Raw genomic sequence first — 20,706 nt, forward strand, 5'->3', positions numbered from 1 at the left:
GGGTATTTTTTTCTGTAATTTTCATCATAAATTAAATTTTAATGAAGCTTCTTTCTCTTCACATAGAATATAATATTTTTTTGGAGCTGACTGTATAAGCCTAGTGTTAATTTTATCGTTAAATTGTATATCCCAATCAATCAATTTTTAGAAAAGATAATTTAAATAGTCTTTTCCAATGAACATGATTAGTTATATAATTGAATATCAGCTTTTGAGGTTGTTTATTTATGGTTAATTCACTAGCATTATCTATATCTATCTATATCTATATCTATATCTATATCTATATCTATATCTATATCTATATCTATATCTATATCTATATCTATCTACCTACCTATCTAATCTATAATGCCAAAAAGTGTATACACATTTCAAGAAAGGAAAACTGTATTAAAATTTTAATACTCAACATATACCAATAACAAAAGATGAATACAAGTCACGTTTGACTTCTTCAATTACAACAGGTGCTCAAAGTGGTTACCATCAGATCCAGACACTTCTGATTATGGCGAATTACTGCTTGAGCAATGTTGACCAAAGTGTCCACTTGTATACATTTGTTTGGCACCCCTGCCACACACACACACACACACACACACACACACACAACATATATCTTGAGTTCATCCTGGCACATGACTTCACTTCCTGTTAATTCCTTTCCTTATGCAGAGTGGTAAACCCATCTATATTTGTGTACCCTCTATACTGTGCATCAAGACAAAAGTATCCTTTAAGATAAACCAGTTGAAAATATAAGGTGTCAATGTAAAACCATCGAACCTGAGAGAAAGCTTATAAGAGTTTGTTTGAGCCAAACTGACAACAATTGCCAGGAAGCAGTCTCAATGGACTGAAAAAATGCTCTGGGAAACAGCTGTTATGCAATGTATTTTATGCATTAGAATCAAAGGACGAAGTTTACATGAAATCCATTGGTTATAGGTTAAGGGGGTGGGAAAACGCAAAGTGGGGATTGGGTAAAAAGCAAAATGGCGAGATACACACTTCTTGTACATTGGTGGGTACAGGATAGTTAATAGCATTTTCCAGCACTTAGAGACGATATTTGGGAAACAAGATAACAGTGAGGGATTTTGTAGTTTCTTTCTCTGGTGTAGAGGCCATGCCCCCTGGAAGGTCTGGAAAAAAGGATTACTCTGACATTCCAAGGTCATGTTATCTTAGATGCAGAAAGAAGATAGACAGGCTCACTGAAGGTAAAGATTGGCCTTTGTCAAGGAAGATACAGGTCAAGGATGTGACTTCCTTCCTGTGAAGAGGAATTTTTATGTTCACACCATCCTACATGGTTATTTTCAGTCTCGAGCTTGTCAGGTTTAACATGTGACCCCTTTTCTCTCCACAAAGGCTATAAAAATGGGTTAGAGGTTAGATCTAGAAATTAAGCATGCGGCCTGGAGAAAATAATTTTACACGTTTTTTTGGTAATAACTTTGACTTTATGAAGAGTGGAGTATAGGTTTCTACAATTAGAATGAAAACATACGGTAAAATTCAGATAGGTATAGAACTCTAACCCTTCCAATCATAAGCAGTAACTATTAAAATCATGAAAAATGATCTTGCTGAGTTTTTAAATTGTATTTTAATAGTATTCCCAGTGTTTTAGCAGCTTTTTTTTTTTAAGTACAGTACAAAATATAGTACAGAATACGAATTTGACAGTCATTAAAATTCTTTGGATGCTTTATTATTGATAAACACAAAAACCTGAAAAAATAAAACAGTATCAAAATCTGTTTAGGGTTTTCATTGCTGCAGTAACGAATTCATATGAATCCAGTGTCTTAAATGACAAATTTATTATTTACAGTTCCAAAGATCAAAGTCCACAATACATCTAACTAGGTTAAGAAAGTTCCAGCAAAGCCATGTTCTATGTTGAAGACTTGAAGAGAATATATTTTCTGGACCCTTCCAGCTTCTAGAAATCTCCTATATTCCATTGTTTGTGGCTCCCTTTGTACCTTCAGTGGCAGTAACAGTGGCTCAACTACTTCTCACAAAAACCATCCTGGTAGAATTTCCACTTCTGCTGCCTTCTTCAATTTTCAGGTCCCTTGTGATTACATCGGGCCCACCCAGATGATCCAGAATAATCTCCATACCTTTCTCCTGCTGATTAGCAACTTAATTCCATCTGAAATCTTAATTCCTCTTTACCTTGCAACCTAAAATATTCAGAGGTTTTGGAGATGAAAATATGGGCATCTTTGTGAGTGGGGCATTTTTCTGTACACCATAAGGGGTATGGCTGACTATCCAGATTCTAATCTGCCCTTCTTTAGCAGCTGACTTTTCATGAGCCTGACGAAGTTTTATACAACATAGTTTTGAAAAAAAATGCCTCAGAATATCTCTTGGAGATTTGAACCACCCTGCTAATACTCCATGTTTCCTGCTGTGAAGACTTGTGCTGGAACCACAATAATTTCACTCTCTGTGCTTGGCTGTTTAACTCAGTGGGTTGAAAGCCAATTTCACTGACAGAGTAATAGTCCCCCAAAGATAGCCACAATCAAAGCTGCAGAAACCTGTTCATCTGTTACCTTATGTGGAAAAGGCCTTTGGGATGTGCTTAAATTGAGGGTTTGAGATGATAAGATTTTCCTGGATTATTTCTGTGAGTGCAGTGTGATCTCAAGGCTCCTTGTAAAAGGTAGGTGGAAAGATCGGAGTCAGTGAGGAGATGTGACAATGAAAGTAGACATGATAGAAGATAGATGATAAATATAGATCTCTGTATATTTGTGTGTGTGTGTGTGTGTATGTGTATATATATATATATATGTATAAATATATATATATATATATATATATATATATATATATATATATATATATATATATATATATTTGTACGAGGGGAGAGAGAGAGAGAATGGAATGGGAGTTCGCTTTTGAAGGTGGGGTAAGGGGACATACACCAAGCAATGCTAGTGCCCTCTAGATGTTGGCAAGGCAATGGGATGGATTGTCCCCTAGAACCTCCAGAAGGAAGACAGCTCTGCCAACCCACTTCAGACTTCTGACCCCTAGAACTATAATATAATAATTTTGTGCTATTTTAAGTCAAAATGTGTGATCATTTGTTACAGCAGCAACAGGAAAATAATACTCCCACCCACCAAATTATGGAGTTTCGATGGATGGTAAATCACTGGAGTAGAAATGAAGCGTGGAGTTAAGATGGATGCTGCCTGACACAGCTAGCTCCAAATAGTACTTTACAGGCTTTCCAAATGTAAGTATCCTTGGGTCAGTGCCGTGAGAAACAAAACCTCTAATTTTAGTATAATTTCAGCACACTTTCATTGTGCTGTAAGCAGTGAAAATTTAAGAAATGCATCCCGAAGATTGAGGGGCTTCTAATGTTGTCAAAAATTTGTTTCAAAAGACACAGACATTCAGCCAGAGTCAGAGAAAGCTTGTTCATTGCAGTCCAAATGAGTCAGAGGTTATTTTCTGTAGATTGCTCATTTGGCAGTTCAGCTTCTGGCAATCAGGTACTTGCCATTGCTGCCTTTTCTTAAACAGTCAGAGACATTTGACCTGCCTGAGATACAAATTTATTTTTCCCTTGGGAAGAAACTGCATCTTTAAAAATGACGTTTCATCTTTTGCTTATGGCAGATCAGCACTTTTGTTTTATGTAAAACTTCCTTCCTCATGTCACCGACAAGCTAATACCTTGACAAGCTATAAACCAAGGCTATGGTCGTGTTTAAAACTATGTAGAATCTCCTTTCATGAAATAAGAGTTTTTCTGGGTAGTTAATTTTGTTTTGTTTGGCTTGAGGCTATCCAGAGTCTGATACAGACACATCAAATTATCATTCTTGTCTGTCCTTTCTAAGGAGTGTCTTAATATCAATAAGGATTATAATATTATCCCCAGAACATAACTGGCTACATTCATAAACTCATACCTTCCTTTTGCTAGACAGCTAGTTTTTGAAAACATTCTGAAGTTACCTTTCAGAAGAGGCTTGATCACCATCCACTGGAATTCAGGAAATTAATAGTGCTTGGAATTCGACTCTCATCTCTGCGTTAAATCATTCCCAACACTGCCATAGCCATCTGTCAAAATAAACTGACTACAATTCCAGGAGTTTTAATTGGTCCATAATGTAGACCCTCCCTGGCCTAAAAGCTTAACAAACCCAGATGCAATCCCTACATGAAATGGGTACAAATCATAGTTTACAAGCTGTGGAATGGGAAATGTAGTACTTTTTTAATTTTTTAATTTTTATTTTTTCTGGTAGTCAATTTAATCTTGTCTCTAAAAGGAACATGGCAGCAAGCTGATGATGAATTCAAACCCTGTCATTCTACTGGCTGTCTCTGCCTAGACTGAATTTGGCTAACGAGTCAAAATATGACACAGGCACAATTATTTCATCCCTCTAAAAACTGGGTTTTCATCTTAAAATAAAATTGTTTCGCAAAATATTAATATCTGAAGTCTGTAACAGTTCTAAACATCCATTTTTAAACCTTCCCTCGTTAGTGTATTTTTTCCAGCTGAGGAAAGGCCTTATCTGTAAACAGAGTATTGCTTGCTTTGTGCATTTGGGCCCTTAAGATTATACGTGAAGTCACTTGTTTTAAGTGACAAGATACATTTTATATACTAATAAAATTAGACTATACTGTTACTATTCTGTGCTGTCATGCAGCGTATCAGGCGAGGTCTCTGGTCCCATTCCCCACATAAGAACGCAGGATATGGTGAAGCCAAAAAGGAACACCCATGGAGCCATAGATGGGGGAGTCATACCACTATATTCTCGCTGGAGGTATCCACCTCTCGCAATCCGTGCTTGCTAGCTCAGCCACCATCTCCTTGCTAGCCCCCATTTTTCTGCTAGCATAGCCACAGCAGTTATATTAGAGGCGAATAGCTCACTCGTTACAGCTGATGGCCATGCAATCACATTTGATGGCCATTTACTACCTGAGCCAGCACCTTTCCACGTGAGGCCGAGAGCCTGGAAACTGCACTCCTGGCTCTGTCCCCACACTCTACCCCTACAGGGTCTCGCCTCACAAGCTATGCGACAAGCATCTTCTGCGAGGGGTCCTATGCGAGGAGCCTGGAGGTTAATGCAATATCCTGGATACAGCCAGGCTCTCTGGACACAGCCAGGGTTTATTGGGGCACTACCAGTTTTTCTGGGCACAGCCAGACTTCCTGGGCTTCTTAAGGTACCACCAGTCTCCCCGAGCACAGCCTGGGCTTCTCAGGGCACCACCACACTCTCTGGGCACAGCCTGACTTCCTGGGCACAGCCAGGGCCTCTCAGGACACTGCTACTCTCTCTGGGCACAGCCAGACTTCCTGGACTCAGCCAGGGCTCTCAGGGCACTGCCACTCTCTCTGGGCCTCTCAGGGTACCCTGCTGGAACAACAGAGACTCAGTCAAGGTGCTCACATATTCTCGATGGCAGCCGGCCAAGACACAAAAGCAAACATCCGCTAGTTCCACTACATGGTTGTATGTTCCCAAACAGTCAAGTGGTCCATTAAATTAGGGATGGAAGGTAATTCCCCATAGTCCATAGTCATTTGCCAGGGCTGTCCTGGGGGTGAGGGACAACCTTGACCTCACCCTCACCATCCACGGAGGACTCAGCAAGCATTTCCTCCTGGGACTACAAGTCCTGCATCCTGGCTGCCTCAGCAAGCACTTCCCAGCCCACAGGGTGGCAAGGACTTCGCTTTCTCCGGCCTGTACTGGTTGGAGTACCGTCCACGTCTTCCCACCCCTCCAGCTCTCAGGCAGCTGCTCCTCCTGGTCTCCCTGGGACTGACACACAAATTGCTCCACTGCCTTTCAGAGAGCTATGACCGGCACCGTACCCTACTCACTGCACTATTTGTCGTGCGGGGTGGCCTGTGGGGGTCTCAGCTCCCGCTCCCCACATCAGAACGCAGAACATGGTGAGGCCAAACAGGAACACCCGTGGAGCCATAGATAGGGGAGTCATACCATTATATTCTCGCTGGCAGCATCCGCCTCTCTGCAATCTGCTCTTTCTAGCTCAGCCACCATCTTCTTGCTAGGACCCATTTTTCTGCTAACGTAGCCACAGCAGTTATATTAGAGGCCAATAGCTCACTGGTTACAGCTGACGGCCAACTAGCCACAGCTGATGGCTATGCAATCACAGTTGATGGCCATTTACTACTTGAACCAGCACCTTTCAATGTGAGGCCCACAGCCTGGAAACTGCACTCCTGGCTCTGTCCCCACATGTGCATATATTGAATCAACAAAATCTTGTTTTTTTGCACCCAAGTGAGATCAAATGAACTGAAATTTAACCTCAGTGGCATGCAGTACTCTTCCGTGTTCATCTCCATCCCCTATAAAACATGTCATGCAGGCTTCTGTGTCTCTGTCTCCATTTGTGACACCTATGAGCATATTTTAGATTGGGGAACAAAAGAAAAAAATCACATTGTTCTTAAAGTGTATGTAAAAGCCACTAATTCTCACTCTGCCTTTTCCTTCACTTTTACTTCCCAGTATTTCTCCTCACCCAAATCAGGTTGTTTCCCTCACGCTCTGCTTTCTGGGAACTGAGAATAACAGATGGGGATTCGGTTGTTAATTTTCCAATTTGTTGCATTTTTACAAAAAGATCTATTGTCCCACGGCATGTAATATTAATACCAGATTCTGTTAGCTTCTTAGTCCCATTTTGAAAATTACAAGATGTCAAAGTGTGTCCACCCTTCCCCCCAGTTAAAAAAAGTTTTCTGCTGTGACTGAGTGTTGCTAGGAGCTGGCTGTGTAAGAACATTTTCACCCTGCTGCTAGCCTAATGTCATGCACACTTTGCTTTTCTGTTCATGCTGTGTTACTGGGTCACTGATACTCTGTTCACATGTCAGGAGCTGCCGCTCTGACCCATGCATATATGGAAAAATGTCCTGCTCCAAAAAGGCTTCTCTAATTTCTCTTTCCACCCACTAATTTCAAGTGTTTTATGTGGGTTAAGATAAGGCTCACTCAAAAAACAAAAACAAAAACAAAACAAACAAACAAACAAAAAAAACACAACAAAACAAAACCCCCCAAAAAACTTCAAATAATATGGTTTTAACAAGATTCAAGTATATTTTTGCCTTATGTTTACAAAAGCAATTATTCCAGGGTTGTAAGGGCAGCTTGGAAATGTCATCTGAAAGTCAGAACCCTTTAATCTCAATAGTCTTCTGTGTCATAGGCCAACATGGTTCCTTGAGTTCCAGCCATCCAAGACTATTCCAACCAGCAGACAAAGGGTGAAGCAAATGAAACAGGCTTAGTTCTAGAGTAAATATATTTGCTTGCCTTCCACTCTTTATGTGAGCCTGGTCTTGGATTCTGTATCTTTTCAAGTAAGTTGATTGTCTAAATTTCAGGACTTGGTCTGTTAAGAGAAGTGCAGCCTCAGGACACTCATCCCAGAATTTAAGTCCCATGTTTTCTTTCACATTTTCTCTTTTACCAGAATTTAATTTCCCGTACCTGTCTGGTACAAGAAAAGAGTAGGAGGAAGAGAGTGACAGGAGGGAGAGGTGCGGAAAAACAAAAATAAAAAAATCTATCTCAACAAATATTTCTTAGGACAAGCATTTATTTCACACGAACCCATAGGTATCAATGTAATTGTTTTATGGCTCTGGTGTGTATCATTGACACATTTAGTCTCAGGGTGTTTAGGATGTTCAGGCAAATATGTCTCAGGTTTGTCAAGATGGGGGAAAATAGGCAATTTAGATGAAACACATTGATTCGTTCCTTACCACATATATCTCCTCATATTTGTAATTCACTGGGGTGGTGCTGATTTAATATCATATAACCAAAGTTGGGCCAAGCTTATAAGCTTTCTAAAATCTGCAGATAAAAACTCATCCAACTCTAACGGTAATAGCACATGTAAAATATTAGTACTTAACAAGGGGTGCCTTTATTTATTTGTTTATTTATTTATTTATTTATTTATTTATTTATTTATTTAATTCTTCACTTGCATGCTTGAGCTCCATCTCTCAGAAATTTCTTTTCAGTGGCACAGTGGCAGAGCTTAGGCATTTTCAATTTTGAGAATCTCTAAAAGAAATTCTAAGCCACCTAGATTAACAACAGAGTAAAATTTAGGAGAACTTGACCTTCACCAGAGCCATCAAGCGAACCTGAACTAAAAGGAAAGCAGAAATATTTGTGGGGTAAGCCCTATTATGGTGCTGAGAAAGAGGGTCAAAATCACTACAAAGTTCAATTATTGTGAAATGTTTTTGATTAGGAAAGCTAATGGTGGGTCCTGAGTGTTGTGTACTCACTTTGCAATTAGCTCTGCAGTGCCCTATTCACAGGTAAAGGAATGCTGCTTTTTCACAGAAATGTGGGAATTAAAGATAGGAAAATGTCCTAAATGATCTAGAGAACAGACTTCTTGTGATAACCTGGGTTTTGTATAGTTACTTATGATAAATTGTTCCATAATATCAAGGTTTTTAGAATTCTCCTATTGCCTTTGTTGAGAAAAATAAAACTCTTGTCAATATATCTATACACATATACAATAATGTGCCCGCACATGTTTGTTACAGGTAGTCACCCTCTAAATATCTTTTTTTCACAGTTCTCGTGTGAAGATAAGGAAGTTGGGGAGACTCCAAAACAATGCTCTTTCACATTTCTGGTCTGAAAGAGGAGAGTCTGTGTATACAAATGTGCACTCAATGCAGGGAAGCATATAATGAATTCTATTCAGCTGAAGTTCCCCTATCTTTCCAAAGTACAAAACAAATTTCCAACACAACCATAAAAGTAACCTTAGCATCCCACTTATATCAGGTTTAATGGTTGCACTGAAGGGTTCTTCTGTGAAGCTCACTATCCATGCCTCTCAGCTTTGCTGCTATGGACTATTACAGAAAACTGATAAAAACAAAAGTTATATGTAACAGAAACAGTAAAGCAAGGACACATAACATTAACAAAAATGTTTTAACAAAATTCATAATGCTTCTGGGTTGGGCAGAGGCGGTTCTATCACATCCTTGTAAAAGATAAAGGTCAGACACAGCAGATGCGCTATATCGTAAGACTGGAGACAGAGAGGTCAGAATTCAGGCTCTGTCATTTACTAAGTGGGAGGCAATTGGCAAGTTTTCTCGATTTTGCTGAATGTCATGTTTCTCATTTGTAAAATGAGCATAATGAAATGAAATAATGTATTCTGAAGCCCTGTATAGTTCCTTCTGCAAAATATCGGTTAAACAAATTATGACTCGTATTGTATTGCATAATTTTGAATATAAGCTTGTCATTATTTTTCAGTTGATAGAGATTAGAATAAAAGATTGTCTATTAGGGTGGAAGATAGAAGATCATCTGTTATAAGATTCCTTTAAAATAGCCATTAAGTCAACTCTTAAAACTCTCACAAGTTCCAAAATAATATCACCATAATGCATATTAATTTTGCAGAATTGAAATATGTTCTTATAACTCAAAGATATCTTCAAGATGAATTTTCTTGTTCAATACTGTATAATAGTGGTGAGGCAAATGATAAGGAACACATCAGTTCTCTCCTCAGCCACTATTGAGCAGATTTATACCTAAAAATGTATCACTTTGAAAATACAAAACTAGACAGAATGTAACACTTTGCCTCAATCAGTTTATACAATTATTAAGAGAAAACTTCACAAGTATATTCTATATCCTTGAACTGGACCCTATACTCTTGATTTTATAATGTTGTATAAGGAAAATAATTAATTTGTCTTTAATGAAGACAAATTGATTTTAATCTCTGGTATACTCTTTTATAGTTGCCAAATATTGTTATTTATGAATTCTTATGAATACCATTCCCATCCTTTCTCCCACATTGAATTAAATAAAGTATTTATGTTTGTTTATTTATTTATTTATTTATTTATTTATGTATTTATTTATTTATTTATTTATTTATTTATTTTAAAATAGGACTATATAGAAAACACTTGCTTATAACATGGTGGAAGTTTGTACTATTTTAATAGGGGAAAGTAGTTTAATAGTTATATTATGTTTTATTGTTACTTGTTAATGAGTTAATACGATTTTCAAATCAACTGTTTTGATTTTAATATGCCTGCCAATGCCCATTAGCATGAAATATAGTGTATGTTTTTCAGTATTGGTGTGAGAGAAAGAAATGTAAAAATCTATTTTAAAAAATTATTTCATTCAAATGTGACCTTTGTTATTTACTATTTTATGTAGAATATAGGTAGAAGTTTACAAATGTCATTAAGTATCATTTCAAATAAATAGATGTTAGAGTCAAATTTATTAAAATAACTGTAAAAATATTCTACAAAATTTGTGTAGGCTCTTAAAAAAACAATTTAACTTTAATTATAGGCAAAAGATAAATTCTAAATAAATGGTAGATATAAAATATCTCTTAAGGGATGTATCGAACTTTTAAAATATGTTGCTTTTCTACAAATTGACATATAAAGGTAATTAGCTCACAATCAAACACAAAATTATTTTTGCCAAAAATGAAGACATTATTATATTATTCAAAAAATTAGTGGGTGATACATGATACGAAGATATTGGTGGGAGAAAGGTCTGGAATTTCCAGACATTAAAATTCTTTACAAAACTAGAATAATTTTAAAATGTTGACACTTATGCCATAAATAGATAAAAATATAAGCCAAAAATCCAGGATAGTTATTCATCTCTTCATTATATCTGGGATATCTATTATTCATGAAATCCCACCAATATAACTGTTGTACTTTCCCCAAAATTGAATGGACATGTATTATTTGTACATTGCTTTAAAATGGGATTATGTAGAAAAAGTTTGTGAATAACACGCTGGCAGTATTTTCCTGTTTTAATAAAGATGGCATTAAAAATTGTACTGATAGGGGAAAGCAGCAGCACCAGATCCAAGATGGTGGCCAGCAGGAGGCTGATGAAGGAGCTTGAAGAAATCCGCAAATGTGGAATGAAAAACTGCCGTAACATCCAGGTTGATGAAGCTAATTTATTGACTTGGCAAGGGCTTATTGTTCCTGACAACCCTCCATATGATAAGGGGGCCTTCAGAATCGAAATCAACTTTCCAGCAGAATACCCATTCAAACCATCGAAGATCACATTTAAAACAAAGATCTATCACCCCAACATTGATGAAAAGGGGCAGGTCTGTCTGCCAGTAATTAGTGCTGAAAACTGGAAGCCAGCAACCAAAACCGACCAAGTAATCCAGTCCTTCATAGCACAGGTGAACGACCCCCTTCGGGCTGAAATAGCTGAAGAATACTCTAAGGACTGTAAAAAATTCTGTAAGAATGCTGAAGAGTTTACAAAGAAATATGGGGAAAAGCGACCTGTGGACTAAAATCTGCTGCGATTGATTCCAGCAAGTGTGAGCAGAGACCCTGTGCAGTGCAGACACCCTGCAAAGCAGGACTCTGTGGAAAATTGACATGTGCCACCGCCTGGCGTTTGCTTGTGGCAGTTACTAACTTTCTACAGTTTTCTTAATCAAAAGTGGTTTAGGTAACCTATAAAGGATTAAAAACTTAAAAAAAAATTGTACTGATATTTGAAACATTTAACATAAGGTTTTGGGATAATTGATTTTGTTATACTCCAAAATAAATTTCGGATGAAATTTATGCTAAAGAAAAATCATATAGAATAACAAACTAAAAATCATACATAATTAAATAAAAAGTCGTAAATGAGGGGGTTGGGGGAGGGAGATGAGGGTAAAGGGGATCGAATATATGGTGATGGAAGGAGAACTGACTCTGGGTGGTGAACACACAGTGGGATTTATAGATGATGTAATACAGAATTATACACCTGAAATCTATGTAACTTCACTAACAATTGTCACCCCAATAAATAAATAAATAAATAAATAAATAAATAAATAAAAATAAAAAACAAAATTATTTTAGAACAAAGAGTGGTGGAAGGTGGCAATAGACTCAGTTTGGGTTTTTAACAGGAAGTATGTGTATGTATCTTTCTTGATATGAGGCACTGCTGAATTTGTAATCGTGTTGATGACACTAGTTGCATCTCTTGAATGTTGACAATACAGGAAAGAACTATAAAACCAGACTCAGCCATAGTCACAGCTACAGTAGGGAGACAAATCCCACAATTCCAGTTCCCGTATTCCACACTTTTTCACAGCAGATGGATTAAATACCCTTACTCTCACAAAATCAATGAGAAACTTTGGGAGTATTTTCAATAAGGGGGAAATGTTCTTAAGATAGAGAAAAAGGATAGTTTAGAAAATAGTCACCTTCAGTAGTATTCAGTGGTTATGTGACCAATTATAATTCAAAACCCATTATTTCTAGTAAATACAAATGAGAAAAAGTACAATAATACATTGAAATTAAGATAATAAGATTATACATACATTATGGTGTAAATACTGTGGAAAATTGAATCAGTTAAGCCTGTACAAACTTTCAGAATGCAGAAGTAAAAGACAAAAAACGAAAACGAAGATAGGGAAGATGATAGATACAGCAAACAGATAATATATCAATGAGTATTCTTTCTGAACGTGATCCCAGAATAAAATGAACAAAGGTAATAAAGATTATGTATGTGTGTGTGTGTGTGTGTGTGTGAGTGTGTATAAACAGGAAAAACTATATATATATATATATATATATATATATATATATATATATATATATATATATATATATATACATATGCATGTATGAACTGTGGAGGCGATCTCAGAAGATCTAAATCTGTATATTGGGAGTTATTGTATATTGAACCCACCTGGATAATCGAATATCTCTCCCAAATTCATGATCCTTAATCTTATTTGCATCTGCAAACTCCCTTTTTGCCATGTAAGGTAATTTGGTCACACAGACTGGAGATCAAAGCATGGATACTTTTTTTGGGCGGGGGGAGGGGATTTGTCTGTCTATCACAGATCACAAATTAGTAACTCAAACACACTACTTGCATTGACAGCCTTGGCAATTTAGGTTCAATTACAGTTTTTACTAACTCTGCATTTTAACTTTAACATTTTTAACTGGTGAAATATATAGCGAGATATGATTTGGAAAAGTATATTGATGCTAGTTCTTAGTATCATCAAATCTGCTGAAGGCCAATTGAATCACCCATTTAATAAACAGATGATGTGAAAGTTAGTAAAAGAGAAATTTAGTGCTTATTGTAAATGTATTAATGAAATATTCATTTAATATTTTGGTGTTTTACTATATGTTGCTATCTCATTTCTCATTTCATTATACAGTGATGCAATTTCTTCCATGATTTAACTTTGGTCCTGATAATAATGAAAAGTAATTGTGAATTATTGGAGGAATCTTGATCTAGAGCAATTTGAAATCTTCCTTTTTTGTTTCTATTGCCTTCCTTGATCAACTCATTATTTTTTTTCCTAAGTATAATTAAATGTGTTTATTTCATGTTTCTATGAGGAGACTTAATTTCTTTAAATGTCTTACCTTACTGAATTTCAGATTTTATGCTTTCTCTTTATTTTTTCATAACTCACATAAACATTTAGCTTCTAGTTAAAAGTATCTATAATAGTAAAATCAAGTATCTAAGATATATATCTGCAAAGATAGAAGGTTTTTCTTGGTTAATGTTTTTTAAAACAATGCCAAATAATATTATTAGATCAAATGTAATTAGATTTCATTGCATAAATGTCAAGAGAGTAGATTATATGGTTATTTTTGTGGCTGTGCGCTGGGGAAATGATAAAGTATAACCTGAATCAATGTCTACTTAAATGATAACTCAATTACATTGTTGTCTACATAATGTTATAAAATATGGAAGAGGAGCAAGATGTAAGAGACCTAGGTTTTAACATTTCACAGGTATATAAGTTGCTAGTTACTTTCCCCCATTACATTCTCAGTTTCTTTATTAGGTAAAATTAATATTAAGTGATAGTGTCTTTTACATATGTGCAGTTTTATTCCTGCTGTGTTTTCTATTCCTATTTATTCTTATTTATCAAAGTGACCTCTTCTAATTTACTGTTAAATGTTGTATGACCCACTTCTCTTCCTCTCTATACTCCAAAGTCTTACCCTAAGCAATCTCATCTGTCTCTGACTTCAATTGCTATAAGCTAATGATTCTCTAATCTGATATCTTCCAAACTTCTGCGTATTCTTATTCATATGTACAATTGCTACGTGATCTTTTCTTTCTACTTAGAAGTCCCAACAATACCTTAGATTCGACATTTATGAAATATAATCTAGGTATAGTCCTTTTTCCAAAATTGTTCCCATTTAGTCGTGCTAATATTATTAGCCAAGGACATCACCCTCCATTTGAATAAACTGCAGAAACCTAACTTCTTTAGATCCACAACACCGTTTAAATTGTATTTTCAAAATTTGTTTCAATTTATAAACTTTTTTAGATTTTCACTTAATCTTCACTAATGCCACCTCTTAACTTTACTCCTGGAAGGTTCTCCAAAATAATTTTCTTCTACGCACTCTGATTCTCTTTCAGCCATCTGTCTCCACTGCTGAATGGAGTTTTCTAATTAAATAAAAATAGGACTGTGTTTTACCTTGTCTTCAAAATTGAACTCATAACCATACTTTCTTAACATGACTTCTAAAGTTCCAGTTAATCTTACAGACTCAATTTTGCTATTTTCTCCTTCACTTTTGAATTCTAGCCCCTTTGATTTTAAATTTTTTTAACCTATTATATACCCTCTGAATAGCAATGCTACCTGTGTTTCAACTAGTTAATTTCTTTTCATCCATCAGCTCTTACCTCAAAAATTACTGCCTCAGGGAATGAGAAGTCAAGTCAGTCAGGTAAAATATTTACACAAAAACTTGCAGAAATTTATAGCTAGAGAATAATTTTTATCAAAATGACAATAACAGCACATCGATTAGCATGCACAGACCACTCACAACGATGCTATGTTGTAGGCACAAGTGTTATCAGATCTCATAGATATGGACAGTGTAGTTTAGAGAGTGCTGAATGTCACACAGTCAATAAGGAGAGAGGCATGGTCATATAATTAATCATGATACTGCCTCAGAATCAGAATTCCTTCCCATGTTAATTTATTGCAACTTGAAAACAATGAAGCCTTACCTGGGTCATGGCAGTATTTGGATTGTTATGGAAATGGTGCTTCTGTTTGATCTAAAATGTAATGTAAGTATTTCCTAAATTGTATTGTATTTCTTAATGATTTTTTCTGATCTTGATTAGAAATATTTTATCATACATACTTGTCATCATTATTGTGTGTCATAGTTGAAAATATCAACCTATACCTGATAAAAAACATTAACTAAAACAAATGTTAACTAAAACATTCACTAAAACAAACTAAAAAAACTAAAAAAAAATGACATTTTCAATTTTATTTTGTCATTTCTCATTGATTGATGAAACAAAATACAAATTTCCTTTAATTCTTATGTAACACCAGTGATATTGGTTCTTTAAATTAAAATTGCAGAACCCTCCTACACTGCTGATGGGAATATAGATTGGTTAAGCCACTATGTAAAGCAGTGTAGCTGTTCCTCAAAAAATTAAGAATAAAGCTATAATATGTCCCAGGAATTCCTCTTCTGGATATCTAACTGAAAATTATGGAAACATTTATTCATAAAGATATATGTACTGCAGCATTACACCTGGTAGCCAAGGCATTGAAAAAACTTAACCGGTGATGGGAGACTGGACTTTGGGTAATGGGCACACAATGAAATCTACAGATGATGCATTATAGAATTGTGCAGTTGAAACTTATATGATGTTATTAACCAATGTCACGCCAATACATCTAATTAAAAAATAAATTGCATACAAAATAGTTTATGATGGAAAACTTTTTGGAATTGAAGATTTAATTAAAGATTGGAATTAAGAATTATTTACTACTAATTATGGTATTATGCTAGACCACAATTGTATATAATGATTCATCAAATAATTACAATTCAGATAATAAGCAAAAGAAAAGTAAAATGAAATGTGACCTTGGAAATGGACAGCAAATACCTAAGTGTTATAAAGAATTCAACATAATGTTAGTATCAGAAAAAAAAACAAAAAATAAAACACTCCATGTTCACTGTGGAAATAAAAACAAGACCACTCTGGAATCATATCTGCACATAGGGAAAAGATAGGAGATACACTACTACAAAAATAACCAAACTCTCTCTCCAGATAGCATGAATAACAATTGCCTCCTTACCGATGATAACTCGAGCACTGCTTCATTCCTCTCACCTTCTAGATCAGAATTATTTAGATACCAAGTTATTGAATCATTCTTCTTTCTTATCAGCTTGCAACCCAGAATAATCTTTCTCCCATGAACACTCTCCAACATCATTTAACACAGCTCAGAGCCTATAGAAAGACCTTCCAAATTCTCTCTTACTGACACAGTCACAATTCCTTTAATGTCTCCTTCACTACAGCAAATTAATAAACCTAACTTTTTTGTTTCCACAATTGTCTTCCAAGTAATGTTTTGGCACTGGACTTTAACAATATTGTGCAACAAAATTAGACCAGGTTGTTTGGAAATTAATTTTCAAGTTATACTGGTATGTAACAATTTTGAAGAGGTTGGTAAAGGCCAGAATATGCAAGATCAAATAGGACTCCTTAATGGTTATTTTATTTTATTTTATTTTAATGCACAAATAATTTTAGATGTGGCCAATGATTGATATCTATAATTTAAAATATACAGTTTACATTTTATTGCATTTATATGTACATACATGTATACATATGAATGTCAATTCTACCTTTCCTTGAATTTTATTAGGATTTGGTATGTTGCCTTAAATTAAGCCTTTATGTGTATTTAGTTATATTATTCCAAAGACAGTTTAATGTGGTCCTATGTCTTTATAGCAATGTGAGTTTCTATTCTTCTAAATAAAAACATAATAACAGTGCATGCAATGATGGTGCAGCTTCATGAGTTTTAAGCAGAACATTTCCTGTCACCTTGGCCTCCAAGTTGAAAACTACTCACTCCTGTCACCAGTGGAGACAATGACATAAAAATATGGAAGTTTTCCATTACTAGTCTGCAAAACAAACAAGCAAAAAAGCTATCATCCCTAATATTCTATAAAAAATTCAAAAAAATTGACAGGGGATGCACAAAAGTACCCATTTCTTATTTCAATTTATCTTGAAAATGAGAGTAAAGGGAGTCTAAATTGTTACCATCTTGAAAATTATTAAGAAAAATTATATGACAGTTTCTTTTTAAAAAGAAATAATGTTGGGTATTCTTATCCATGAGAACATAGTTTCACAGATTTTTGCTAAATGGTTATGAAACCTTAACATAAAGAGGGCAGATGACTTTCAGTGATCTGGCCAAAGAAAAGCTATTGTTTCATATATGAGCTGTGGCAAACGCATTTAATAGTCCGTATTATCATTTAACATTTCTATTAGCCCAATACTAGGATTTGAATATGGAAATACTAGAAAAATAATGTCAAGACAGATTTTATAGAGAAAAAGAAACCACCAAGCAGATAAATTGACCCTTTCTCCCTAGATATTTAGGACAATGAAAGTTGTTGTTCCATTACAATAAACAAACAAACAAATAAACAATCCTCATCCTGCTGTTAAGCGACCAGTCTCTAAAAAACACAAATCTCTTTGGAGTAAATTATGATTCACGTCAGCTGAATAAGCAAGCAAAATGGCATCATTGTTCTCCATTAGTTAGACTAATTTCCATAGAAAGTAATGCCCACTAATCAGACTCCAGATGAGCCCTTATTGTTCAGGAAGAAGATATCTAAATGGAGACTCAAAAATCCCTCTCCTTGCTACCACACCAATCTACAAATTCTCTACTTTTTCCAAATACCGCTATCTTAGACACATATCTGGTCCATAATTTCAAATACCTGTTAAACCACCAAGAGCACCATGGACTATCTTTTTCCCCCAGGAACACATACTCTTCCAAATTAAGAAGCCATCCTTCCAAAACTAGTTCTAGGAACCAAACTGTTTATCTGGACTAGAACTCTCTCAGATGAACAATTATCTGTGCTATGGTTGCTTCTCTGGCATCTAACAAGTTCCTGAAACTGTTTAAAAAATTTGATGTAAAACACAATATGCCTTATATCATTTTGCTGACAATCATCATAATGTAATCCCTTCTTTTTTTATCTTCTCTTATAAACTATATTTATGCCCAGAGTACCTTCTTTATTTTTTTATTTTTTATTTCACTATCTTAACCCAACTTCTAACTCATTCTCTCCAAAGTCAAACACTACAGTTCAAAGGCACTGAAATCTACTGTGTGTGAGGAGGAGGAATATCTGATTCAGTGGTCCAGTGGAAAGAAGGTACAGCACCACAACAGGGGGAGGATGGGTTAAAACTGTCTACTGGATATCTGTACCTCCTCCCCATCCTCAAATTCATATTTTGAAACCTAATCCCAAATATGATGAAATTTGGTAATGGGACCTTTGTTAGTAATTAGATCATGAGGGTGAAACCCTTATGAATGAGATTAATGCTCTTATGAGACAGAACCCAGAAAACTCTTTTATTCTCTCCATTATGTGAGGACACAGCAAAAAAGATGGCAGTCTGTGAACCAGAAAATGGGCTCTCACCAGACTCAGGAAAGGGTGTCTAAAATTGTGAGATATAAATTTGTGTTGTTTATAAGCTGCCCAGTCTTTGGTATTTCTCTTGCAGTAGAGCAAACTGACCTAGACAGGTGCCAGTGCTGTAGTTTGCCCTGATTTCAATGCTTAATAAGTAAAATTCTTACTTTTCTTATGTGTGTGAGAATATTCCATTGTTTTCAAAGCAATCTTACCCTTCACACTGAATACCTCAGTCATTTCAGGTTTTGTATCAACTCCTACTCCTCACCTTAGCATTCAGACACAAGTCTACCTGAGCTGACCTTGGAGATGATTCTAATGACAGATGCATTAATAAATTCAAATATGCTTCTCTCCTTTGTTTTCCCAATGTTCTTGTACCAAGTTGATTTACCTAATTCATTTTTTCCTTAAGATTATTTAATTCTCAGAAGATTTTATTTTCTAAAATCAGGTTTCTAATAAACTATTTGCACTAATTATCCCATAATTCTCAGAGTTTTGATTATCAGTGATAACCTTAAGTAGCCTCAAGTAAAACTCCTGCAACATGATCACTCTAGGAAGAAAAGGGTGTTGATATTTAAATGGTGGGATTATAATACTGTAAAACGTATGTCAAGTTGCCAAACCCTGCTGGGAAATATAATACAAGAGTTTTACTAAACAGTAGGAAAAAATATGAGTCATGGCATATTCTCTGAATACAGTGTAATAGTGCCATGTGAAATTAGATCAATAGTTATTAACATTAATAATTTATCTTGTTCACAGTTGGGTGTGATTCACATTGATCAACTAATGCTTATTGAATAACAATGTTGCAATGTTTTGGAAATTATTTTTTAAAGTAGAAACATACAAGCTTTTCTTTCAAGGTAGCTAATCTCTCATAATTGTTATAATATAGGATATATGAGAGAAGCAAAGTATTACAAGAAATCCAAAAGTGACCGTATCCATTTGAGGATGCTGAGAATAACTTCACGTAGAAATTTATAATGAACTGTGATATGAACAATACATAACATTCTGAAAATCAGACCTGGGAGTGAAATAGCTAGGCTTTAAAGATACCCATCCATGTAGACAAAGGTTTGGTGTTTGAGATTGCAGGGTGACTTTAGAATGAGTGAGTAGTTCAGTTTAACTAAAATATCCAGGGATGGTGAGCTAAAAATAGAACAAAGATTCATAGCATAGACTGCCTTGAATACCAGGAGATTGTTTTTTCTTAATATAGTATGAAAATAGGGAGTCAATTAAGCAATTTGTAGACAAAAGAATGACAATATCAAAAAATAATAATTAGAAATACATATATATATATATTGAATAAATGTTAATAATTTATTTATTCCCTTATTATATATGTCTTTAGATTGTGTTGAAAATAGATCGTGGGGAGAAGTTGATAGTTTGAAATTATTATAAAGAAACTTTAGATTATTAACGTGAGGAATAATATATTTTTGAACTAGCACCACTTCTAAAATGCTATGCACTATAATATATTTGTGTGATAAAATAAATAACAGCACCTTTTTGTGTTCCATAAATGGGTATATTCCTCTGCACTTCATAAATTGGTCCATAGCTCCATGGCATAACCCACCAAATGGCATAGTTCCTGGAATTGTCCACCTAGAGAGAAAATAAAAGTAATAATAAGAGTAATTGGGTAGAGAACAGGATTTAAGATTTTGAAAACATTTAATGCTCAAATAAATGGATTAATTTTTAGTCTATGATAGCATTAAAACCCTATTTTACCCATTAGATTCAATAGTCAGACAAATGTTTTATGACACTAATAATTATCAAAATTTTTATTTTAATATAAAACATATTTAATGTCCACATAGAATTCTACAACCCTTATTTACATGCAGCTCTAAAGTTTATTGTTTTTTTGCATTTTTTTCTTC

The 20,706-nt window shown here is 35.0% G+C and overlaps 1 protein-coding gene across 1 annotated transcript; it reads left to right on the top strand.

Annotated features, from left to right (window-relative positions):
• Positions 1–11,007: 11,007 nt before the first annotated feature.
• LOC308506660 (ubiquitin-conjugating enzyme E2 L3-like) lies at positions 11,008–11,457 on the top strand (the record flags this gene model as incomplete). Its single annotated transcript, XM_081070436.1, has 1 exon — positions 11,008–11,457. One exon carries the CDS (start codon positions 11,008–11,010, stop codon positions 11,455–11,457), a length of 450 nt encoding a protein of 149 aa, XP_080926562.1.
• Positions 11,458–20,706: the final 9,249 nt, after the last annotated feature.

Source organism: Rhinolophus hipposideros (assembly GCF_964194185.1).
Source record: "Rhinolophus hipposideros genome assembly, chromosome: 2".
NCBI lineage: Eukaryota > Metazoa > Chordata > Mammalia > Chiroptera > Rhinolophidae > Rhinolophus > Rhinolophus hipposideros.